The 23,539-nt window shown below is 42.2% G+C and overlaps 1 protein-coding gene across 1 annotated transcript in view; it reads left to right on the forward strand.

Moving 5' to 3' along the window:
* The window catches only part of LOC132206012 (uncharacterized), a 102,466-nt gene that overhangs the window by 59,481 nt on the left and 19,446 nt on the right, over positions 1-23,539 (forward strand). The window contains exons 2-3 of the mRNA XM_059645018.1: positions 14,331-14,437; positions 20,647-21,030. Of these exons, the coding sequence (XP_059501001.1) occupies positions 14,377-14,437; positions 20,647-21,030 (445 nt within the window). The 5' untranslated portion in view covers positions 14,331-14,376. The remainder of the gene's footprint in view (positions 1-14,330; positions 14,438-20,646; positions 21,031-23,539) is intronic.

Here is a 23,539-nt window from a genome sequence, read left to right on the forward strand (position 1 = left end):
AAGTAACTCATCTCCTAACTTCCAGAAGCCTGTCCACAATCTACAAAGCACAAGACAAGAGTTTGATGGAATGCTCCCAAATTGGCTACATCTCCAACAACAATCATGAAGCTTGACACCATCTGGGACAAAACAGCCTACTTGATTGGCACAATATGCACAAAAATGCATTCCCTTCACCACCAACATTCACTAACAGCAGTGTGTACTATCTACAAAGTGTACAACAGAAATTCACTAATCGTCCTCAAACAGCACCTTCCAAAGCCATGACCACTTTCATCTAGTAAGTGATGGGCAGCAGATATATGGGAACATCACCTTCTGCAAGTTTTCCTCCAAATCACTCATCTTTCACAGGCATAACAATGCCCCTTCTTCCTTAGGCACCTCAGTACATTTGGTATGTCCATAAGGAGTCTCACCAAGTTTTACAGATACACCATTGCAGGCATTCTGTCTGGTCCATAATGATCTGGTACAGCAATTGCTTTTTCCAGGACTGTAAGAAACCTTAGAAAGTTGTCTGTGTAGCCCAGACCATCACACAAGCCAAGCTTCCATCCAATGACCCCATTTACACAGTTAGTTGCCATGGAAAGTCTGCCTACATCATTAAAGACCCATCACACCTGGGTAATGCTCTTCTACAACCTCCTGTGTCAGGCAGAATAAGCAGAAGCTTGAACAAATGCACCAGCAGGTTCATGAGCAGCTTCTTCCCGGCTGTTATTAGGTTGATGAATGGACCCTCTAACTTCAAATAATATTGACCTTGCCTGACACACACCCTGTGTGACATAACCTTTATGCTTCTGCCTAAGCTTTTTTCAACCCATGATCTGTACGTTCTTGCTTACTATGATCTTCCCTTATTACCTGTAAACAAAGCTTTTCACTGTACTTAGAACATGTGACAATAAATCAAATCAAATTATTCTGTCTTAGAAACATATCGCTGTTACTTCAGTGTCACTGAATGAAAATTGTGGAATTCCCTCCCTAACAATACCCCTGGATGCTCGTAATATCCCTGCCTTGCCTTTTAACTCTTTTCTCTCTCAACCAGAGATACAAGGCTCATCTTACTGTTGTCTTGTTATGCTTTTAGCACAAACACAGAAAGCTTGTTATAGTTATCAGTCATCCTCTAATCAGTCAAGGAGACAGCCTTTCTCAGGGGATCCTGGGACACTAAGCTGAGTGCAGCCTCTGATATGCCCTGGCCTGGGTCAGGGCAGTCAGAGTCAGGACACTCTCCACATAAGGACTGAGGAGCCATATGATCAGCAGCACACCCTCTAACTTGACTCCTTCTGCCATTCTGTGGTCTGTTTTCCCCTGAAATGAGAGAGGCGCCAGTAAAAATGCTCCAAAAGACATGGTGCAGCTCAGTCATAGCCAATGAAACACAAGATACAAACCAAAGTTTCGGGGCTTTTAGAAGGAAATTGTGGGAAGTGCAGAAATAACATGCAAACTACACATTCATTTCAGCTACTACTACAGAATTTTTTGCATTGTTAAGACCTGTGGTTGGTTTTAAAGGAACTAAAAAGAAGTGGTGTGCGCGCGTGTGCGTGCGCGCGCATGTGCACACATGGGTATGTGAGTCTGCAATGTCAATTCAAACCAGACTTACTGAATTTGCATCTGTCTACACATAGATTTGTGATTAACTCACCAGATACTTACGACCCTAAGTCAGCCTTTATCCCTTGCTGTGTGTTCAGGACAGAAGGTCCAAATCACGATCCCCCATCTGTCTCTCCAGTCACTCTCGCTTCAGCAATACAAAGGGACCTGGGCTACCAGAGAGAGAGAGAGAGAGTAAACTCTATCTGATCCCACACTGCTCCTATCCTTGGAGTGTTTGATGGGATCAGTGCTGAGAGAACTTTAGTCTGTATTTAACTCTGTGCTCACCCTGTCCTGGGAGTGTTTGATGATGAAAGTTTAGAGAAACCATTTCTTGCCTGTTCGTGTTCCTTGTATTTTCAGCCTTATCAAGCACTTCTGAACAGCTCTACATGCTTTTTCACCTCCCAGATACTCCTATATTCGCTGGAGTTTAGAAGAAAGAGAGGGAATCTTACAGAAACCTATAAGATTCTAAAATGACTTAACAGGGTAAATTGAAGAAGAATATTTATGATATGGAGTCTGGGGATACGGTGTAGGCTATTTAGGACTGGGATAAGGAGAAATTTCTTTCACCAGAGAATGGTGAACCTATAGAATTTTCTGCACAGAGTGCAGTTGAGGACAAAACATAGAATGTTTTTAAAAAGGAGTTAGAAATAATTCGTAGGGTTAAAGGGATCAAATGGTTTGGGGAAAGAGCAGGAACAGGATGCTGAATAGGATGATAATCCATGATCGTATCGAATGGCAGTGCAGGCTCAAAGAGATGAATCGCTGAAACCTGCTCCTAATTTCTGCGTTTCTATGTTAAACATTTTAGTCACTCCTTGAGCCATACCTCTTCAATTGTGCTCATTGTTTTAAATTCCACTTATGAATATTGTTGCTCTCCTACCAGTGATGTCATCCCAAGACATGAGTTTGAACCTGGACATAATTATTCAGCTGAGGGTTATAGGAAAATCAAATGTTATTTGCACTTGAGATTCAATTCAGTCTCAAAACAGCATGAAGCAATTAGGAATGTCAGAGGATGAAAATCTGACATAATTGATCTCTTTATTAGACTGATTTACCATCAACACATACTGTCAAAATAGGAAAATTTGGAAATAAATAACTTACAAAGCAAACTGGTGCCTGCCTGCATAATGTTTTTGGAGTTGGTGTTCATAAGATCTCTTCAGGATATGCCTTTTCTCTGACTGATGAATGTGTTTTCCATATTCAAATGGAAGTCAAAAATGTGAGAGTAATTTCAAATTCTTTCAGTGTTCCTTGTTAGGTTTTCATCATCACCTAAACACCTACATTCGTAGCTGTGAAAGAAGTGATTACACTCGCTAAGCAGCATGAGTGAAAAATCGTGCAGTACCTTTATGCATTAAAGAAGATCTGGAAGGAAAATAACATTTTGAAAGAGTAAAAATATGCATAAGGAAGTCACAGTGACTGAACAGTCAACTCTGTTGCCTCACAACTCCAGGAACCTCGGATGGATTCCAGCCTTGTGTGAATGTGCAGAGTTTGCACAAGTGGAGTTTTCACATTATCCAGGTGCATGCATGGTTTTCCTCCAGGTACTCTAATTTCCTCCCACAGTCCACAGAAATGCAGGTTAGGTGGATGGCAAATACAGAGTTTCAGAGATAGGGTGGGGTTTAGGTCTTTCAGGATGCACTTTCGAGGGATGGTGTGGATTTGATGGACCAAATAGCCTGCTTCCACACTGTAGGGAGCCTAAAATTTTCAGTGTAGCTTTACTCCAACCCTATGCTGTCTTGGTTTTGGAAGTGTTTGATGGGGACAATGTAGAGAAAGCTTTACTCAGTATCTAACCACATCTCGCCTCAGATCTCAGAGTGTTTGATATTGTCACTGAGAACTCTTGAGTATTGTATTGAAGCTTATGCAATGTATCCTTTTCGCAGAAGTTGCTGTGGCTGATGCCTCAGTTTCACAACAATTATGTCATTCTTTCAGTTGCTACTGACCATACACCGACTTCCCACTTGTGGTTCTGATCAACATTTCTTTGGTAGTGTACAGGAAGTCAAGTAACTTCTGCAGTTTCCTGTATAAGGATGAGAATAGGTGAATATTGTTGATGACGTCTCTCCATGTTTGTCTTTCTGCAGTTGTCTTGTCAGTTTCTGTAGTGGGTCACTGTGTCAACTTTCTAACACTGATCTTTCAAATCCATTTTGTTAATAACGTAGTTGCCTCCTCACTGATGATCCATCTGCTATCTGGCATTTAGTACACAAACCTGTTGCTATTTCACCAGATATGCCTTTTCCTTCATCAGAGAAAAATCATTTGCTTCACAAAAAAAAAGATTCAGGATAACATTGCATACCTGAACCTGTCAAAGTATTCCCATCAGAGCTCCAACTGGGACAGGGCCCACAGAAACTCATGTGACCTTTCAGAGAGTGAGGGGAGGTGCAGAATACTGCAGAAACAATCAGGTTTCAGAGGCATTCTGGGGCAAAACTGACTCAGAAGTAACAATGATGAGAATAAATGCATTTGCCTTTATATCTTACAAATAATGCTGAAAATACACAAACAGAAAGCCAAAGTTTGCCACTTGTGTAAACAAATCCTGCTGTTGACTGACCATTCAGGTTTACTGAAGGATGTGGAGTTGCAACATTTCTATTGCAGACACAAACTAAATGCAGCAAAGCAAGTTACATCTTATTTATGATAATGGGAACTGCAGATGCTGGAGAATCCAAGATAATAAAGTGTGAGGCTGGATGAACACAGCAGGCCCAGCAGCATCTCAGGAGCACAAAAGCTGACGTTTCGGGCCTAGACCCTTCATCAGAGACGGGGATGGGGAGAGGGAACTGGAATAAATAGGGAGAGAGGGGGAGGAGGACTGAAGATGGAGAGAAAAGAAGATAGGTGGAGAGGAGAGTATAGGTGGGGAGGTAGGGAGGGGATAGGTCAGTCCAGGGAAGATGGACAGGTCAAGGAGGTGGGATGAGGTTAGTAGGTAGGAGATGGGAGTGCGGCTTGGGGTGGGAGGAAGGGATGGGTGAGAGGAAGAACAGGTTAGGGAGGCAGAGACAGGTTGGACTGGTTTTGGGATGCAGTGGGTGGAGGGGAAGAGCTGGGCTGGTTGTGTGGTGCAGTGGGGGGAGGGGACGACCTCGGCTGGTTTTGGGATGCGGTGGAGGAAGGGGAGATTTTGAAGCTTGTGAAGTCCACATTGATACCATTGGGCTGCAGGGTTCCCAAGTGGAATATGAGTTGCTGTTCCTGCAATCTTCGGGTGGCATCATTGTGGCACTGCAGGAGGCCCATGATGGACATGTCATCTAAAGAATGGGAGGGGTAATGGAAATGGTTGGCGACTGGGAGGTGCAGTTGTTTATTGCGAACCGAGCGGAGGTGTTCTGCAAAGCGGTCCCCAAGCCTCCGCTTGGTTTCCCCAATGTACAGGAAGCCACACGGGGTACAGTCCAACCTGTCTCTGCCTCCCTAACCTGTTCTTCCTCTCACCCATCCCTTCCTCCCACCCCAAGCCGCACCTCCATCTCCTACCTACTAACCTCATCCCACCTCCTTGACCTGTCCGTCTTCCCTGGACTGACCGATCCCCTCCCTACCTCCCCACCTATATTCTCCTCTCCACCTATCTTCTTTTCTCTCCATCTTCGGTCCGCCTCCCCCTCACTCCCTATTTATTCCAGAACCCTCACCCCATCCCCCTCTCTGATGAACGGTCTAGGCCCGAAACATCAGCTTTTGTGCTCCTGAGATGCTGCTGGGCCTGCTGTGTTCATCCAGCCTCACATTTATTATCTTACATCTTATCTATTTCATCTTCCATACTCTTTTATCAATATGATGATTATTAATTACTGTCAGCCAACTAGTAATTAACTATTCCTGGTGTGAAAATTCATTCCTTCAAGTTTTCACAACAGATTCATGGACTCTTAACCACACACAGCGTAGAATGAGGCCACATGGGCCATCATGTCTGTGTCAGTCAATGAAGTACTTAATATTCTACTCCCTCATTTCAGCTCTTGTTCCATATGCCTTCTTATGAACTTGTTGGGGGCTTTAAATTAATTATTAGCGTAGGATTGAGTTGGGACATGGGATTATTTTAGAGGGAGGTTTTAAAACAAAGCAAAAAGAAGTGAGAGACCAGACGTACAAGATAATGAAGTCTTTACTGCATGCACTGACTTCCTTGATAGGCAAAATTTCCTCCCATTCAATGGAACCGAGTGAAAAGCAGTATGTTTCCCATTGAGAGAAGTGTCACTTTTCTTTTGTTCTCTTCACTTTTGGTTTGAAACTGTTTCAAGTTGAGATTTGAACATTGAACAACAGCTTGTTTTACAAAAGATTTTACAAAACAAAAGGAAAACGTTTGCTGTTGGAATCTGGCCTGGGTAGAAATTCCATGCCACTGGCCATAGGTTCTGTGTGTCCTTGTGTGGCTGATAACCTTATCCTAGAACCATAGAACATAGAACAATACAGCGCAGAACAGGCCCTTCGGCCCTCGATGTTGCGCCGACCTGTGAACTAATCTAAGCCCCTCCCCCTACACTATCCCATCATCATCCATATGCTTATCCAAGGACTGTTTAAATGCCCCTAATGTGACTGAGTTAACTACATTGGCAGGCAGGGCGTTCCACGCCCTTACCACTCTCTGAGTAAAGAACCTGCCTCTGACATCTGTCTTAAATCTATCACCCCTCAATTTGTAGCTATGCCCCCTCGTACAAGCTGAAGTCATCATCCTCAGAAAAAGACTCTCTCTGTCCACCCTATCTAATCCTCTGATCATCTTGTATATCTCTATTAAATCCCCGCTTAGCCTCCTTCTCTCCAATGAGAACAGAAACAGAACCACTTCTCCAACCATACATTTGATGGGTGTTTCCTGGAGATGGAATTGGTCCTTAGCCTTGAGATCACATTCATTTCTCTAGTTCTTTTTCCATACTTCCTCTGCTGATGGGTATTCTTAAAGAATTGTCCCTCTTCATACAGGCGTTTCCTCCAAATCAGTTTCATTTAAATGAGCAAAGTCAGAAACAGGAACGGAGCAGTCACTTCATTGGGAGTTTTCTATAGACTTCCCCAATAACAAAAGGGACAGTGAGGAAAGGATTGGGAGGCAGATTTTGGAAAGTTGCAGACATAATAGGGTTGTTGTAATGGGTGACTCCAACATCCCTAATATCGACTGGAATCTCCTAAGCGCAAATATTTTGGAAGGATTAGGTTTTGCCAGGTGTGTCCTGGAAGGATTCTTGACTCAATGTGTGGGTAGGCTGACTAGAGCGGAGGCCAAATTGAATTTGTGCTTGGCAACGTACCAGGCTACGTGTCAGATCTGTATGGGGAAGTATTTAATTGGTGCAGGAGGAATGACAATGCCAATAGGCAAGAACTGTGGAGCATAAATTGGGAACAAACTTTCTCAGGGAAATGCACAACAGAAATGTGGAGGTTATTTAGGGAGCAATTGCTATGAGTGCTGGATACGTTTGTGCCACTGAGGCATGGAAGTGATTGTAAGGTGGACGAACCTTGGATGACAAGACATGCGGAATATTTAGCCAAGAGGAAGCAGGAAGCTTACTTAAGGTTGAGGAAGCAAAAATTGAACAGGGGTCTGGAGGGTTACAATATGACCAGGAAAGAAATGAATAACGGACTTAGGAGTGTGAGAAGGGGGCATGAAAAAGCCTTGGTGGGCAGGATTAAGGAAAACCCCAAGGTACTCTACACTTATGTGAGGAACAAGGAGATGCCAGAATGAGGGAGGATAGTGGAGGAGACATGTGCATGGAGGAGGTCGGAGAGGTCCTCAATGAATACTTTGTTTCAGTATTCACCTGTGAGACGAACCTTGTAGTTGGTGAGGATAGTGTGAAACAGGCTGATATGCTCAAACAAGTTGATGTTAGGAAGGAGGATATGCTAGAAATTTTGAAAAACATGAGGATGGATTAAACCTCTGGGCCACACGAGATATACGCAAGGTTATTTTGGGAAGTGAGGGAAGAGATTGCTGCACCTTTGATAATGATCTTTGTGTCCTCAATGCCAGATGTTTGCAGGGTGGCAAATGTTATTCTCTTGTTCAAGAAAGGGAATAGGGTTAATCCTGGGAATTACAGACCAGTCAGTCTTACTTGTGTGGTGGGCAAATTATTGGAGAAGGTTCTGAAAGGTAGTATTTATGACTATTTGGAAAAGCATAGTTTGATTAGAAATAGTCAGCATGGCTTTGTGAGGGGCAGGTCATGCCTCACAAACCTTACTGAATTCTTTGAGGATATGACAAAACACATTGATGAAGGTAGTGCTGTGGATATGGTGTATATGGATTTTAGCAAGGCATTTGATAGGGTTCCCCATGGAAGGCTCATTCAGAGTGTAAGGAAGCATGGGATTTCAACTTGTAGGGAAATTTGGCTGTCCAATTGAAGACAGAGAGTGGTAATTGATGGACAGTATTCAGCTAGGAGCTTGGCGGCCAGATGTGTTCCACAAGAATCTGTTCTGGGATCTCTGCTCTTTGTGATCTCTCTCAATGACTTGAATGAGGAAGTGGAAGGGTGGCTAGTAAGTTTGTTGAAGACACAAATGTTGGTGGAGTTGTGGAAAGTGTGGATTGTGGTTGTAAGTTGAAACAAGACATTGACAGGATGCAGAGTTGGGGAAAGAAGTGGCAGTTGGCATTCAATCTGAAAAACTGTGAAGTGATTCATTTTGGAATGTTGAAATTGAATACAGAATACAAGGTTAATGGCAGGATTCTTGGCAGTTTGGAGGAACTAAGGGAACTTGGAGTCCATGTCCATAGATCCCTCAAAGTTACCACTCAAGTTGATAGCGTTGTCAAGAAGGTATATTGTGTATTGGCTTTCATTGGCAGGGGAATTGAATTCAAGAGCCGTGAGGTTATGCTACAGCTCCACCAAACCCTGCTTAGGTCACCTTTGGACTATTGTGTTCAGTTGTGAACATCTCATTACAGGAACGATGTGGAAGCTTTAGAGAGGGTGCAGAGGAGATTTACCAGGATGCTGTTTGGACTGGAGGGCAGGTCTTATGAGGAAAGGTTGATGGAGCTAGGGATTTTCTCATTGGAGCAAAGGAGGATGAGATGTGATTTGATAGAGTCAGATGATGAAAGGCATTGACAGAGTGTATAACCAGGGACTTATTCCCAGGGCAGAAATGACTATTAGGTGGGGACATAATTTTAAGGTGACTGGAAGAAGGTATAGGGGAGATGTCAGTGGTCGGCTCTTTGTACAGGGAGTGGTGGGTGCGTGGAATGCATTGCTGGTGGCTAGTAGTGTCAGGTGCAGTAGAGACATTTAAGCGACTCTTTGATAGGCATATGGATGACAGTGAAATGTAGGGCATGCAGGGTAGTTTGATCTTAGAGGAGGATAATACATCAGCAAAACATCATGGATCAACGGGCCTGTAGTGTGCTGTACTGTTCTATGTTCTGTGAGGGTCTCCCATGTATTTACAGCAATGCTATATTATTGAGGGAAGATCTTATAGAGTCTTTGAAATGCTTCCTTTGTCTGTTCTCCTTGGCAACTACCATCAACACTGAGGTGGAATTTTCGCATCATCTGGGAGGACAGGCACCAGCATCCTTGAAGTATCTAACAGCACATTCATTACTTCTCTAAAGACACTGCAGATTAACTGCTATGTTGCCCTGCTTAGGAACTGGTAGCTACTTGTGTGTTGAATTGGTTAATCATTGGAGGGCCATTGCTGGAAAGCCAGACATAGAGAATATTGCAAGTAGAAGTTAAAAACAGAATGACCTGGCTCTGACTGGGCTTTGGGCAGGTGATGGGCATGGAGGAGACACCATGTGTTTTGGAAGCTTCGCACTGGGGCTTTTTTCTTGTTTTTTCTCTCCCTGTCGTTATTCTCCACTCATTGACTTGTTGAAAGTTCTGAGGAAAGAATTCCAAGTCTGTGATACAGAAATAAAAGTCTCCAGAGGTCTGCAGAATCTGTTTGCATTGATCAGTGATTTTAAATTCAAGCAAGATATACGGTCCTGTAGGCCTGTAATACAACTCATCATCCAAGGATTTCATGAAAGCCTGGCATTTATCGTTAAAATGGTTACTGAGTAGGAAAATTACAATTTTATCTTTTTTCCCCTTTATCGCTGAAAAAATGTTTCAGGTTTGGTGACCCTTAAAACATATAAAATAATCAGAGGGTTAGATAGGGTGAATGGGAAACCCTTTTTTCTAGGATGGTGACGGTGAGCACGAGGGGGCATAGCTTTAAATTGAGGGGTGAAAGTATTAGGACAGATGTCAGAGGTAGTTTCTCTACTCAGAGAGTAGTAGGGGATGGAACGCTTTGCCTGCAACGGTAGTAGATTTGCCAACTTTAAGTACATTTAAGTCGTCATTGGATAAGCATATGGACGTACATGGAATAGTGTAGGTTAGATGGGCTTCAGATCGGTACGACAGGGCGGCACAACATGGAGGGCCGAAGGGCTTGTACTGTGCTGTAATGTTCTATGTTCTATGCTCTGCTCTCAGAATTGTGAGTGTGTGTGTGTGTGTGTGTGTGTGTGTGTGTGTGTGTGTGTGTGCGCGCGTGTGTGTGTGTGCGTGCGCATGCGTGCACGCGCACCTATGTATGCGCACACAGTTGTGACAGAGATGTTTCATTGGATGTTTATGATGAGCGAAGGTTGGGCTTAGATAGTAGATATGGATTAGATTAGATTGCTTTACAGTTTACCTGTGCTGTGCTAAATTGTGTTCTTCATAATAAATTGTTAATTTTTGCAAAAATTATAAACTAGGTGTTCAAGATCTGTTATTTGCCATTTCTCATTGGGAACAATTCAGCAATTTTAAAGACTGTTGACAATTTTTTTTTCACTGTTGTGACTCCAGTGATAGTGAGGTGGATTTGGCTTGGCTTGATATCTCTTTGTTATAACATTCCATTTGGGGGAAGCACAATGGTTCAGTTGTTATCACTGCTGCCTTACAGGTTCAATTCCACCAACGGGCTACTGTCTGTCTGGAGTTTGCACATTTTCCCCGTGTCTACATGGGTTTCCTCCGGGTGATCCAGTTTCCTCCCACAGTCCAAAGGTGTGCAGACGAGGTAGATTGGGCATGCTAAATTGCCTGTAATGTTCATGGATGTGTAGATTAAGAGGGTTATAGCGGCATGGACCTGGGGGGAGGATCCTCTGAAGTTTGGTGTTAACTTGTTGGGCCAAAATGCCTGTTTCCACACTGTAGAGAGTGTTTCCTCTCTGAAAAGGATTCAGGTTGGGCTCATCATATTATTATCTGTTGATTACTATCAAAGTCATTGATTTTGGATGGCTCCTTGGACAATAACCATTTCTCTCTCCAGAATTGTCTGGTTGAATGACTGGTGACACATGATCCTCGAAGTTTCGAGCTGTTCACGGCAGGTCTGTGTGTTCCTTTGTTTGAGTGAAGGGAAACTGTCCAGTTATGCATCCCAAATGACTCCTAGTAGCTGGGCTGTTGAGGGGAATCTTAGGATTAGGCTCATGCTCTGGGGAGATGGGTTCATTTCCCACCAGGACATCGTGTGGATTTATGAATGAATAAATCCGGAATTGAAGCCTTGTCTTCACGCCTGAATTATTATCAATTGTTGCTTAAAGAAAAAGAAACCTCATTCACTATGTCTTTCAGGGAAGAAAATCTGCCATCTTTCCCTCTTTGGCCCCACAGGTGATTTCAGATGCCCATTTCAAACTTCAATGTGTCTTTTTAGGACAGATTGAATGCAATGTGCCTGACTCTGACCTACCCTCTGAAGTGACCCAGCATTCCTCTCTGTTCAAGGAAAATAAGGGATGGGTAAGAAATGCTGACATTGCCAGGGAGACCTACATGCCTTGAAGGGATTTGAAAAACCTGCCTCATCTGTTCTCACTAGATAATAAAATGTGAGGCTGGATGAACAGAGGCTCTCTGATGAAGGGTCTAGGCCCGAAACATCAGTTTTTGTGCTCCTGAGATGCTGCTGGGCCTGCTGTGTTCATCCAGCCTCACATTTTATTATCTTGGATTCTCCAGCATCTGCAGTTCCCATTATCATCTGTTCTCACTCTCTGCTCAGTCCCTTCACCCTCAAGTATTTGGCACTGCCTCACCTCTCTCTCTCTACCCTTGTTTCCCTTTGACTCTCCCATAGCGTCCAATTCCCCACATGTTCCAATCTCATCTATCCTGAATGTTTCTAACAGCCTAAACGGTTCTACCCAGAATGAAACATATGAACATAAGTGAATGTAGACCCTCAAGTCTGCTCCAACATTCAGGATGATCATTTTTGAATGACATTAATTTGTCAACCTGAGGTCATCTTGCAGGGCACTTTATAATGCATCAAATTAGTAAAGAGAAATGATTCAGAGGCTCAGAGTTCAATAATTTGCTCAATTCTCTGACAGGTACAGATCATTGTTAACTCTTTTGTATCACACAAGCCTCTTGTGGAGTGTCTGTCCAGTTTGGCAGCAGAATAGTCAATACCTGCTTCCTGTTTGGTAGCATCATACATGACAGGAGGAGACCATTCAGCCCACTGCCCTTATGCTGCCCCTGTGAAAACGTGATCTAAATTAGTCACACTCCCATGTTTTTTCCCCAGAGTCCTTCGCATCGACTCTGCCATGTGACCTCATTCTTTTGTCAATCACCTTTATCTGCATCCATTTAATAACAGTCATGCCAGCTCAGCCAATTCTCATCTGAAACAAAAGCAGACATTGCTGGCAAAGCTCAGCAGATCTGGCAGCACCTGTGTGGAAAAAAATGTTTCAGGTCTGGTGATCCTTGAAACTGCTCTGCTCTCAGAAAAACAACATCAGTTCGTCCAAAGAACTAACGTCTCCTCTGGAAACATTCAAATTAATCTATTTTGCGCATAAACACCTTCCTTAAAGTACAGTGCACAGATTGGTCATATTTCTCCAAAGGTTCAAACTGATATTTGAGAAATTTTCATCCTTGCTTTTCTACTCTATGCCTGAGTCCATAGAACCAAACATTCCTTTTTGTGTGTTTAATCCATTTCAACTGTCCCTCTGAGCTTCAAAAACATGCCAATGTGTAATGGGAATTCTCCACCAAAGTAACCATTTGAGGAGAAAACATGGAGTGTTTTTAGGAAGGAGTTAGAAATAGTTCTTAGGGTTAAATGGATCACAGGGTCTGGAGCAAAAGTTGGAACAAAATGCTGAATGCGATGATCAGCCATGATTGCATTGAAAGACAGAGCAGCCTGAAAGGGGCGAATTGCCGACACTTGTTCCTAATTTCCATGTTTCTGTTTATCATTTTGGGCACCTCCTTGAGCCACACCTCCTCAATTGTGTTCATTGTTTTAAATTCCACTTATGAATATTGGTGCTATCCTGCCAGTGATGTCATCCCAGGACGTGAGTTTGAACCTGGGCATAATTATTCAACTGAGAATACAGAAAAATTATGTTATTTGCACTCAAGAATCAATGCAGTCTCAAAACAGCATGAATCAATTTAGGACTGTCTGAAGATGAAAATCTGACATATTTGCTCTCTTTATTAGACTGTTTTCACGTCAACACGTCCTGTCAGAACAAGACAACCTGGAACAAAACTTACATGGCAATCAGGTGCCTGCCTGCATAATGTTTTTGGAGCTAGTGTTCATAAGATATCTTCAGAGATATGCCTTTTCTGTGACTGATGAATTTGTCTGCTATACTCAAACTGAAGCCAAAAATGTGAGAGTAACTTCAACCTCTTTCAGCATTACTTGTGGGTTTTTCATCATCACCTACACATCTGCATTCATAGCGGTGAGAAAAGTGATTATACCTGCTTAGCAGCATGAGTGAAAAATCTGGCAGTACTTTTACACAGTAAAGGAGATTTGGAGGGAAAAGAAAATTTATTAATATATGAAAGGTATGTATTAGGGAGGCACAGGAACTCAATGGTCAGCACTGTTGTCGCATAGCTCTGGGGACATCAGTTTGTTTCCAGCCACAGATGATTGTGTTGAGTTTGTACATGTGATGTGTGTGTGTGTGTGTGTGTGTGTGTGTGTGTGTGTGTGTGTGTGTGTGTGTGTGTGTTTGTGTGTGTGTGTGTGTGTGTATGTGTCCCCTCCAGTTGTTCTGGTTGCTTCCCTCAGCCCAAAGATCTGCAGGTCTGGTGGATTAGTCATGGTTTCAGGGATAGGGTAGAGTGTGAGTCTGGGGCTGATGTACTTTAGAGGGGTGGTTTGGACTCAATGGCCAAATAGCCTGCTTCTACATTGTAGGGAGTTGACAATTTTCAGTGTAGCTTTACTCCAACCCCATGCTGTCCTTGTAATGGGAGTGTTTGATGGGGACAGTGGAAAGAAAGCTTTACTTTGTATCTAACCTATCCTGCCTCAGTTCTCAGAGTCTTTGGTGTTGATTCTGAGAGCTTTGAGGATCATATTGAAATGTTGCTGAGGTTGGTTCTTCAGTTTCACAACAGTTATGTCATTCTTTCAGCTGCTACTAACCATACATAGACTTCCCATTTGTGGTTCTGTTTAACATTTCTTCGGTAGTACTCAAGAAGTCAGGTAGCTTCTGCATTTTTCTCTTAAAGGATGAGAGTAAGCAAGTGAGACGGGTGAATCACTGAAGCATTGACAATGAGGTCTCTCTATGTCTGCCTTTCTGCAGTCCTCCTGTCGGTGTCGGTGCGGTGTCACAGTAAGTACTTTCTAATACCTATCTTTCATATCTATTTTGTTATTTGATGCCTCCCCCTTGATGATCCACCTGTTATCTGGCATTTAGCGCCCAAACTTGTTGCTGTTTAGCATGATGTGCCTTCTCCTTCACCGTGGTCTCTTCATCAGAGAGAAATCATTTGCTTTACAAAAAACTGAAGTTACGGTAACATTGTGTACCTGAAGGTGACATAGCATTCCCATTAGTTCTCCAACTGGGGCAGGAACCATAGAAACTCATATGATGTCCCGGAGAGTGAGGGGAGATGCAGAATACTGCAGACACAACCAAGCTTTAGAGAGATGCTGGGGCAAAGCTGACTGAGAACAATGATGAGAATAAAGGGATTTGCCTTAATATCTTACGAAGAAAACTGCAAATGCAGAAAACCGAAAGCCAAATTTTGCTACTTGATGTAAACAATTCCTGCTGTTGACTGACCATTCAGATTTATTGAAGGACGTGAAGTGGCAACATTGAAGACACAAACTGAACGCAGCAAAACAAGTTACATCTTATCTATTTCATCTTCAATACTCTTTTATCAACATGATGACTATTAATTAGTCAGTCAACAAATTCCTTCAAATTCTCTTTATAGGTTCATGGACTCTTTGACATATACAACTGGAAGGAGACCATTTGGGTCATCATGCCTAAGTCAGTCAACAAAGCTCTGATAATACTTCTCCCTTATTGTAGCTCTTGGTCCATATGCCTTTTTACCAACTTATTGAGCGCTTTAAGTCAATTGTTGGTGTAGGTTTGGGGGTGGGAGGTAGTGTTCAATTGGAAGGAAGTTTAAAAAATCAAAAAGAAATGAGAGACCAGAAGTGCAGGCTATTGAAGAAGAAAATGGGAACTTAAATGAATGCCTAAATACTGCTTAAATATTACTTGCATTTCTACTGAAGCATCCTTTCAGGCAGTGAGTGCCAGACTCCCATCAGCCTCTTTTGAAAAAAGTATCTCCTCAACTCTCCTCTTATTCTCTATCTCCGAACTTAAATCTGTTTTCCCTGGTTCCTTAATTAATTTTAAAGGCCCTCTTACTTCATGTTTGAATAGCAATTTAAATGAAGCTAACTGAGTTGATTCATTTGGGGCATCTCGAATAGCAAAAAACAAATAAATGGGATATCATTACCCCAATCGTTTAGCTAATTCTGGAAATAATTGTATACTTGGAATAGACACTCTTTCAATCACTCCCACTTTCACTTCCCCAGTTTTCACTGGTCTTTCCAACCTGATCTCACAGGGAACGCTAAATCTCTCTCCATTTATTCCACAGAATACCACTCTTTCAAATAACATTTCAGGAGTGCAAATATTTTCATCTATTACTATTAGAAACTGGCTAGTTCCAGTATCTCTCAATATTTTAATTTCTTTACCTACTCCCTCCGTTCTTTCTGAGTAAAACTTACCCTCAGAGGCGAAGTCTTTGTCGGATTGGACACCATCTCACTGTCAATCCTGTGACTGGGTTCTTGCACTTTCCTGCAGCTCCTCAAATTCTTTTCAGATTTCCTTCACTGCCTCAACTATTCCCACTGGCCTAGCCTCTTTTACCACAAGGCTTTCCCCAGTGCCTTTCTTAAACCACTGGCACTGTGACTTTATTTGACCCAGTCCATTACAGTGAAAACACCTGACACTTTTCACCTCCTTTTTACTCTCTTGGGTTTCTTTTATCATGTGTGGCAAACTGCTCACAGTGTGCTCCTGAGATGCTGCTTGGCCTGCTGTGTTCATCCAGCCTCACATTTTATTATCTTGCTCACAGTGTAATCTACTTTTTGTTTTTTAATGAAAGGTATCCTTTGTTCCCAATTTCTATCCCTCATGGAATAAAATTGTTGTCGGAAGCTAAATTTCAATTTATGCGCTAATGTGCATTCATTTGCCATCTCTGCTCACTGTTGGAAATTTTTGTTCGTCAGTATGATTTCTTATCATTGCTTAAAATGAGTTTAGAACTCCTCCGGCAGAATAATCCCTCTAAGGTCCTCGTATGTCTTTACTTTCTTTAATGATCTCATCCATCTATCAAAATTGTTACGTTTAATTCTTTCAAACTTGACGTAAGTGTGACCTGGTTCCTTTCTTATATTTCTGAACTGTTGTTTACATACTTCTGGTACCAATTTTTAGGCACTCAAAGTAGGCTGTTTCACTCCTTCAAAGTCTACTGACACACCTCCCCTGACAGCACTGCAAACATCCCAATAGCCCTGCCTACCAACTTAACATTCCCCACACAGTCTCTGGCCAATTCATCTGCCCAGCCAATTTCTCAAAGGAAATAAAATAAGGATTCCACATCATTTTGATTAAATTTTGGTAATGTATGGACATATTTGTATATACCTCTAACACCTTGTTGGCTTCGATGAGTTTGCTCATCCTCACTTCTGTCTTGTACTTTTCCTTCCATCATTTGAAGTCTTTTTGCTTCAAGTCCCAAATTCATCTTTTCCAAAGCAAACATTTTTTCCCTTTCTTATTTCTCTTTTTCCCATTTTCTCTTCCTCTTTCTTTACCCCTCTCTTCTCTCTCTCTTTCCTTCTGTTCTTCCTCTACTTGTAACCATAATTTAAACTGTTTCAATTCCCTTTCATTCTCTAACTCCAGGTTTCTTGTTTTAAATTTCATTTTTTTCCAGCTCCCCTGCACTTTCCTGCTTCTCTGGTATACTTAAATGCTTGACTAGCTCCTTTATAATTTCAGCTTTCCTATTGTCCCTAGTTAAACCCAAATCTAGACTGTTTGCTAATTCTAAAAGTATATCATTCTTCTGTTTTTCTTCATATTCTTGCCAAATTTGGGAAGCATCTTTAAATCCCAAGACCACTTTAGCAATGTTCGTGCCATTTCCCTCACTTTTGCTTTAACCAACCACTAGTAACTGAAATTAAACAGACTCTTCTCACCTAAGTTTTATTTAAAGATCAAGGACATTACTCCCTAAGTCAATTTAAATCTGTCCAAATTCAATCAGATCAATTCAGATCCCATACTCGAATCAGCTAGATCGCAGACTTAAGCCCCCAAACTGTTACAGAGGAGGGGAGATTAAATGAAAGCAACTGTCTGATATTCTTTAACTATCAAGTAACAATTTATTTATTTAACCTTAACACTGAACAAATTAACACAATTACTAACAACCTGAAAAATGCCCCCTTTACTATGAACTCTTCTCTAGCTGACCTAAATTCTCCTGGTATACTGTTCCAATAAACACAAGTCCCATTAATATAAACCTAAATAATAAGAAAATAAATTAAAATACAGTCTTTCCAGGCCTACACACCTTTCTTCTGGTATTCTCAAATCATAAATGCCTTTCTCCCACTGATCCGCCTATCAAGGGTGTTTTCAGGTGGCAGTTCACTCACACAAATTTTCAAAAGCCCTCTCCTCATATACCTTGGATGATGTGTCGACTTATTTACAGCTGCAATGGTCTGACGTTGTTGAAACCATTAGATTTAAATTCAATTGGTTTTCAATTGCTAAGTGCTTGGTTTAAATTAATTGGCTGATTCCAGCTCATTGCAAAAACATCAAAACAATCCTAAGGTTTACAACCACACAGCCAACTGATAAATTTCAATTTCAGAACTGTCTGTATGTGTTCAGATGCTTACAAACATATTTTTATTGAAATCTCCAAGCATAGAAAAGCACTTCCCTGATTCAAGGAACCACACACTCTTCTCCTTTATCATTCTTTTCACAAAAAATAATTCTAGCTTCCTACTTTTCAATTCACGTTGACCCGACACAACTTTGTAACATAAAGCATGGAAACAGCTTTCGGTCCAACTCATCCAAGCTGGCCAAGTTTCCCAAATGGGCCTGTTCTCACTTACCTGAATTTGGCCCATATCCCTTTAAACCTTTCCTACTGATGTACCTATCCAAATGTCTTTTAAATCTTGCACTTAGCACTTCCTCAGGCAGTTCATTCCATGTACAAACTACCCTCAGATCTCTTTTAAGTCTTTTCCCTCTTGCTGTACATATGCTCCCCAGTTTGGAACTACACCACCCAAGGGAAACTATCTTTGCTATTCACTTTATCTATTCCCCTCATGAGCTTATTAACCATGGGAATGACCACCTTGATGGGGTTGTATGGTAGGCCCCCCAAGAGTCAGAGGGAAATTGAGGAGCAAATATATAGAGAGATCTCAGATAAGAATTATAGGGTTCTAATAGCAGGGGATTTTAACTTCCTTAACATAGACTTGGGGACTGCCATAGTGTTAAGGTTTTGGATTATAAAGAAGTTGTTAAACATGTTCACGAAAATGTACTTTTCAAAATACAAATTTACATATTACAGAAGGAGCAAAACTTGACTTTCTCTTGAGAAATAAGACAGGGTAAGTGACCAAAGTGTGAGTGGAAGAGCACTTTGGAACCAGTGATGATAATGCTGTTATTTTTTAAATAGTTATAGAAAAGGATAGGCCTTATATACAAGTTAAAATTCTTAATTAGAGCAAAGCAAATTTTGATGAGACAGGAACTTTCAAAAGTATTCACAGGCAAAGGGATAACTGGCAAGTGGAAGCTTTTCAAAAGTGAGATAACAAGAGTTCAAAGAGACTATGTTCCAGTTAGAGTGAAGGGTAAGTCTGGTGAGAGTAGGAAACAATAGATGAATAAGAATATTGAAGCACTGATCAAGAATAAGAAGAAGTCATTAATGATGTATGGACAATTAGGATCAAATAAATTTCTTAAAGAGTATAAGGGGTGTAGCAGCATTCTCAAGAGGGAAAGCAGGAGGGCAGGAAGGGGATATGTGATAGCCTTTGCTGATAAGGTTATGGATAACCCAAAGAGATTCTACAAGATCATGAAGAGCCAGAAAGCAAATATTGAGGGAATAGGGCCTGTTCACAATCAACAAGGTCATCTTGAGGACATAACCAAAAAGACCAATGAACGCAGAGTGGTAGATGTTGTTTGCATAGACTGCAGTAAAGCCCTTGTCAAGGTTCCACACGGTAGATGAATTAGTAAAGTTAGATCACATGGGATTCAGGGGGAGAATGCCAATTGGATACAAAATTGACTTGATGGTAGGAAGCAGAGGGTGGTAGGGAGGGTTTTGTTTTTGCATTGCACCATGTGCCTTCATTTGAGGAACATTGTAAGATTTCATTCACCTTATTACAGCAATTGACTCCTTGAACAATGTTGTAACAGCACCTCCTCTTTTACATTCCCCCTCGCCCTACATATCTTATCTGAAGGTTCTATACCCCAGAACATTATGCTGCCGATCCTGCCCCACCCTCAACCATGTCTCTGTGATAACAGCAACATCACATCTGCACACATTAAATAACACTCTTAGCTCCTCTGTCTTACTCACAAGTGAATGACATCCAGCCATGCCACACTCCCTTATGCCCTCACTTGACAATATCCACGCTGCATTCTGGACTTACTTGGAATGCCTTCTCAAAGCCAGTTACCTCAATTAGCTGAACTCTTGGTTTGTGATGTAGAGTGATGTCAACAATGCAGGCTTAATTCCCTTGCTGTCTGAAGTTACCATCAAGGTCCCACCTTCTCAACTTTGACCCTTGTCTGAGGCATAGTGACCCTCAGGTTAAATCACCACCAGTCATCTCTCCCTAATGAGACATCTGTTCTCTAGGACGTGACAAGTTTACTTTTTTACATCAGTTCTCCTTCCTTATTTCTCTCTGTATCCCCCTAACTGCTGTACCTCCCAGGCATATCCCATCCCATTCCTGTGACTGATGAATGAGCCAGTCTGCTGAAGGCTGGCTTGGTAATACAACTGAAAGAGATGAGAAATAGAAAAGATGCCGCAGGGAGGGCGCTGAGTTCTGATTTTCAGATAACTCTGGGTGCCCTAGATTAATGGAGAGTTCAAAAAACTCTCAGGCACCAAAAACTTTCTTCAATCTGCTGCAAGAAATACCCACAGTCAAACCTCAGATATTTACATACCACCTGATGCCCTCTGTTGTACTCCAGTGTGTAGCTCATTCCACACTCTCTCAGATCTGTTCAGAAACCACAATTATATGATGTCATATTTTTCTCACAATATACTAGATTCAGTGTTTTACTCACGTTTGGTGCCTGTACTGTGTTCATGTCCTCTCTCTCTCTCTCTTTCCACCTCACAGCGGATTCTGCGAATGGTTGGTCAATGACAGTTGCGAATGATGTGAGGGCTGACGAAGGAAGAACCGCTGTCTTACCCTGCAATTTCACGCACCCAGACACAAATCTCACACTCACTGGTTTCGTGATATGGAAAAAGGCACAAACAAATGTTATCTTTAACTGTACATATTTTGGCCCAGGCCATTCTCAGGGTGAGCAGTGTGAGAATATGATAAAGCACGATGGTGGAATGAGAGTCAGATTTGTGGGGAACATCAGCAACAATGATGTCTCAATAATGCTGGAGGGGCTGAGCCAGAAGGATGTTGGTCTCTACTGGTGTCACGTGGAACTCAATATCGGCAGTTTCCACACAACATCTGGAACATATCTGGAAGTGAACGGTGAGGAACAATGCTCAGATGGTATTGCTGCACTATTAGCTCAATGGGGACAGGCTCCACCTGGTCCTGGATCTCTCAGGTTGGCTCCTTGTCCTGGGCATTTTTAGTTGACCTGAGGCAGGATGCAGTGAGAGTGATGAGGCTGGAATTTATAGTTCATTCCATAACCATGTCTGAAACATCCCCTAATCTCACGCACACTTATTTCCCGCGTACAAATTAACTTCAGTGCTCTGGGGTAGGGAACAGAGAAATCATCACAGAGAATCCAAGCTCCAAGATCCCCACCAGTGAGAATCCTGCTCTAGCAGCATTCGTTGAGGAAAAGAGAGACCTGGTATCTCCTGATCCCTCAGTGCATGACCATATATCAAGGTGAAGGAACCTGCAGATTGCATTGGCTGCGAATCTCACTGTTGCCATCTCCCCTCTCTCTTCGCTGAGGAGAAGATGGGAGCAGCTGCCTTCTGCAAAAAAATTAATCTACTTGTGAATGGTTTCAATCCTAGCAGTTTGTGGCATTTGAATTTTTAAAAAATCCAGGACTGAAAGCTAGTTGCATACTGACCATGTAACCATCACCGTAAAAGAAAAAAAAAATCTGGATCACTCATGTTCTTAAGGGACGTAAGCCTGCGATCCTTACCTGGCCAGATCTGCATGTGATTCCATACCCAGAGTAATGTGGTTGATCCTTAACTGCCCTCTGAATGGTTCACTCAGTTCTGGTCAAGGAAGGAACCTCAGAGTTCAAATGCAACTGTGGCTACAAGAGCAGGTTACAGGCTAGGAATCCTGTAAATTAACATATCTCTTGATGCCAAAGCCTAATGAACAGACAGGAGTGCAATGGAATACTCCCTACTTGCCTGGAAGAATGCAGGAAAATCTATTGCTGGTCTGTCACTGTCAATAGGTCAAAACTCCCACCTAATACCTTTGTGGGTATAATAATAGCTACAAAATACACTGCAGTAAGTCACCAACACTTCCTCCACCAGCACCTTCCAAATTAGTGACATCTATGACATGGTGAAAAACAGCAGCAGATACACACCATCCTGACTTGGAATTATATTTATCTTTTAATTATTTAAAGGGATGTGGGTGTCACATGCTAAATCAGCCTTTATTGGACATCTCCAATTGCCCTAGAGAAAGGAATGATGAACTGCCCTCTTGAACTGCTGCATTCCCTCAGGTGCAAGGACACTCATGATGCAGCTGGCAAAGGAGCTCTAGACCTTTGTCCCACTGACACTGAAAGAATGGTGAAATATTTCCAAATCAGGATGGTGAGTGTCTTGAAGGGGAGCTTCTCCTGCTTCCCATATGCATCAATGAACACCCATCCACAGTTCTGACCTTGTAGTGAAGGGAAGGTCATTGATGAAGCAGCTGAAAATAGTCGGGCCTTGAATACTACACTGAGGGACTCCTGCAGAGATGTCCCGGAGCTGAGATGAGTGACCTCCAGAAACCACAACCATCTTTCTGTGTGCCAGGTATGACTCAAGCCAACAGAAGATTCTTTCCTGATTCCCACTGGCTTAGTTTTTGTCAGGTCCTTTGAACCTACACCTGATCAAATGCAGCTTTGATGTTAAGGGCAGTCACTCACACTTTCTAACACTTTATTGATGATTGAGAGTGTACTGATGTGGCAGCAATTGGCTTGCTCAGACTCACATTGCTTTTTGTGCACAGGACATACCTGTGCAATATTCCCCATTGTTGGGGTGATGCCAGTGTTGTAACTGAACGAAAACAGCTGGTGCAACAATTGTCTTCCACAATATAACAGGACTGTAGAGCTATTGGATACATTGGTAATGGAATGGATTTGTTGTGTGCTGTTGCTGCTATTTGACAAGCATATAGTCCTGGAGGTTGTAGTTTCAGCTTGTTGGTATCACATTTTTAGGTATGCCTGGCATTGCTCACAGCATACTCACATGTACAGTTCATTGATCCCCCAGCCTGGATTGGGGGTTAACCTGAATTGTGAGGTTATAGATTGTGTTCAGTAGGCTTGCAATGTCATCTTTAAGTTGGAGACTTCATGCTGGGGATTCCCAGGGCAACGTCTTCCCAACTGTATGCCACTGTGCCTCAGTCTCTGCCAGGACTGTCCTGCCAGCAAGGCAGGACATATCCAGGAATTGTGACCGTAACGCTTGAGACAGTGTGAGTTATGATTCTATGAGTCTGACCACGTGAGGCTGTTGGTTGACCAGTCTGTGAGTCAGCTCTTCCATGTTTTGAACAGCCTTCCACATGTTAATAAGGAGGATGTTAATGAGGAAGACTTTGCAGGGTTGACACGGCTGCGTATGCTCTCATGATTTTTGGTGTCTCAGTCAATGTGCAATAGTCTGGTTCCATTCTTAGTATATTGTCATTCATTCAGTATTGCTGGGTCAAACTCCTGGAGCTCCATTCCTAAAATTACTGTGGTTGGCCCTTATACCTCAGGGGTTTAGTAATTCAAAAAGGCAGCATCTCCTCA

Source organism: Stegostoma tigrinum, chromosome 3 (genome assembly GCF_030684315.1).
Source record: "Stegostoma tigrinum isolate sSteTig4 chromosome 3, sSteTig4.hap1, whole genome shotgun sequence".
NCBI lineage: Eukaryota > Metazoa > Chordata > Chondrichthyes > Orectolobiformes > Stegostomatidae > Stegostoma > Stegostoma tigrinum.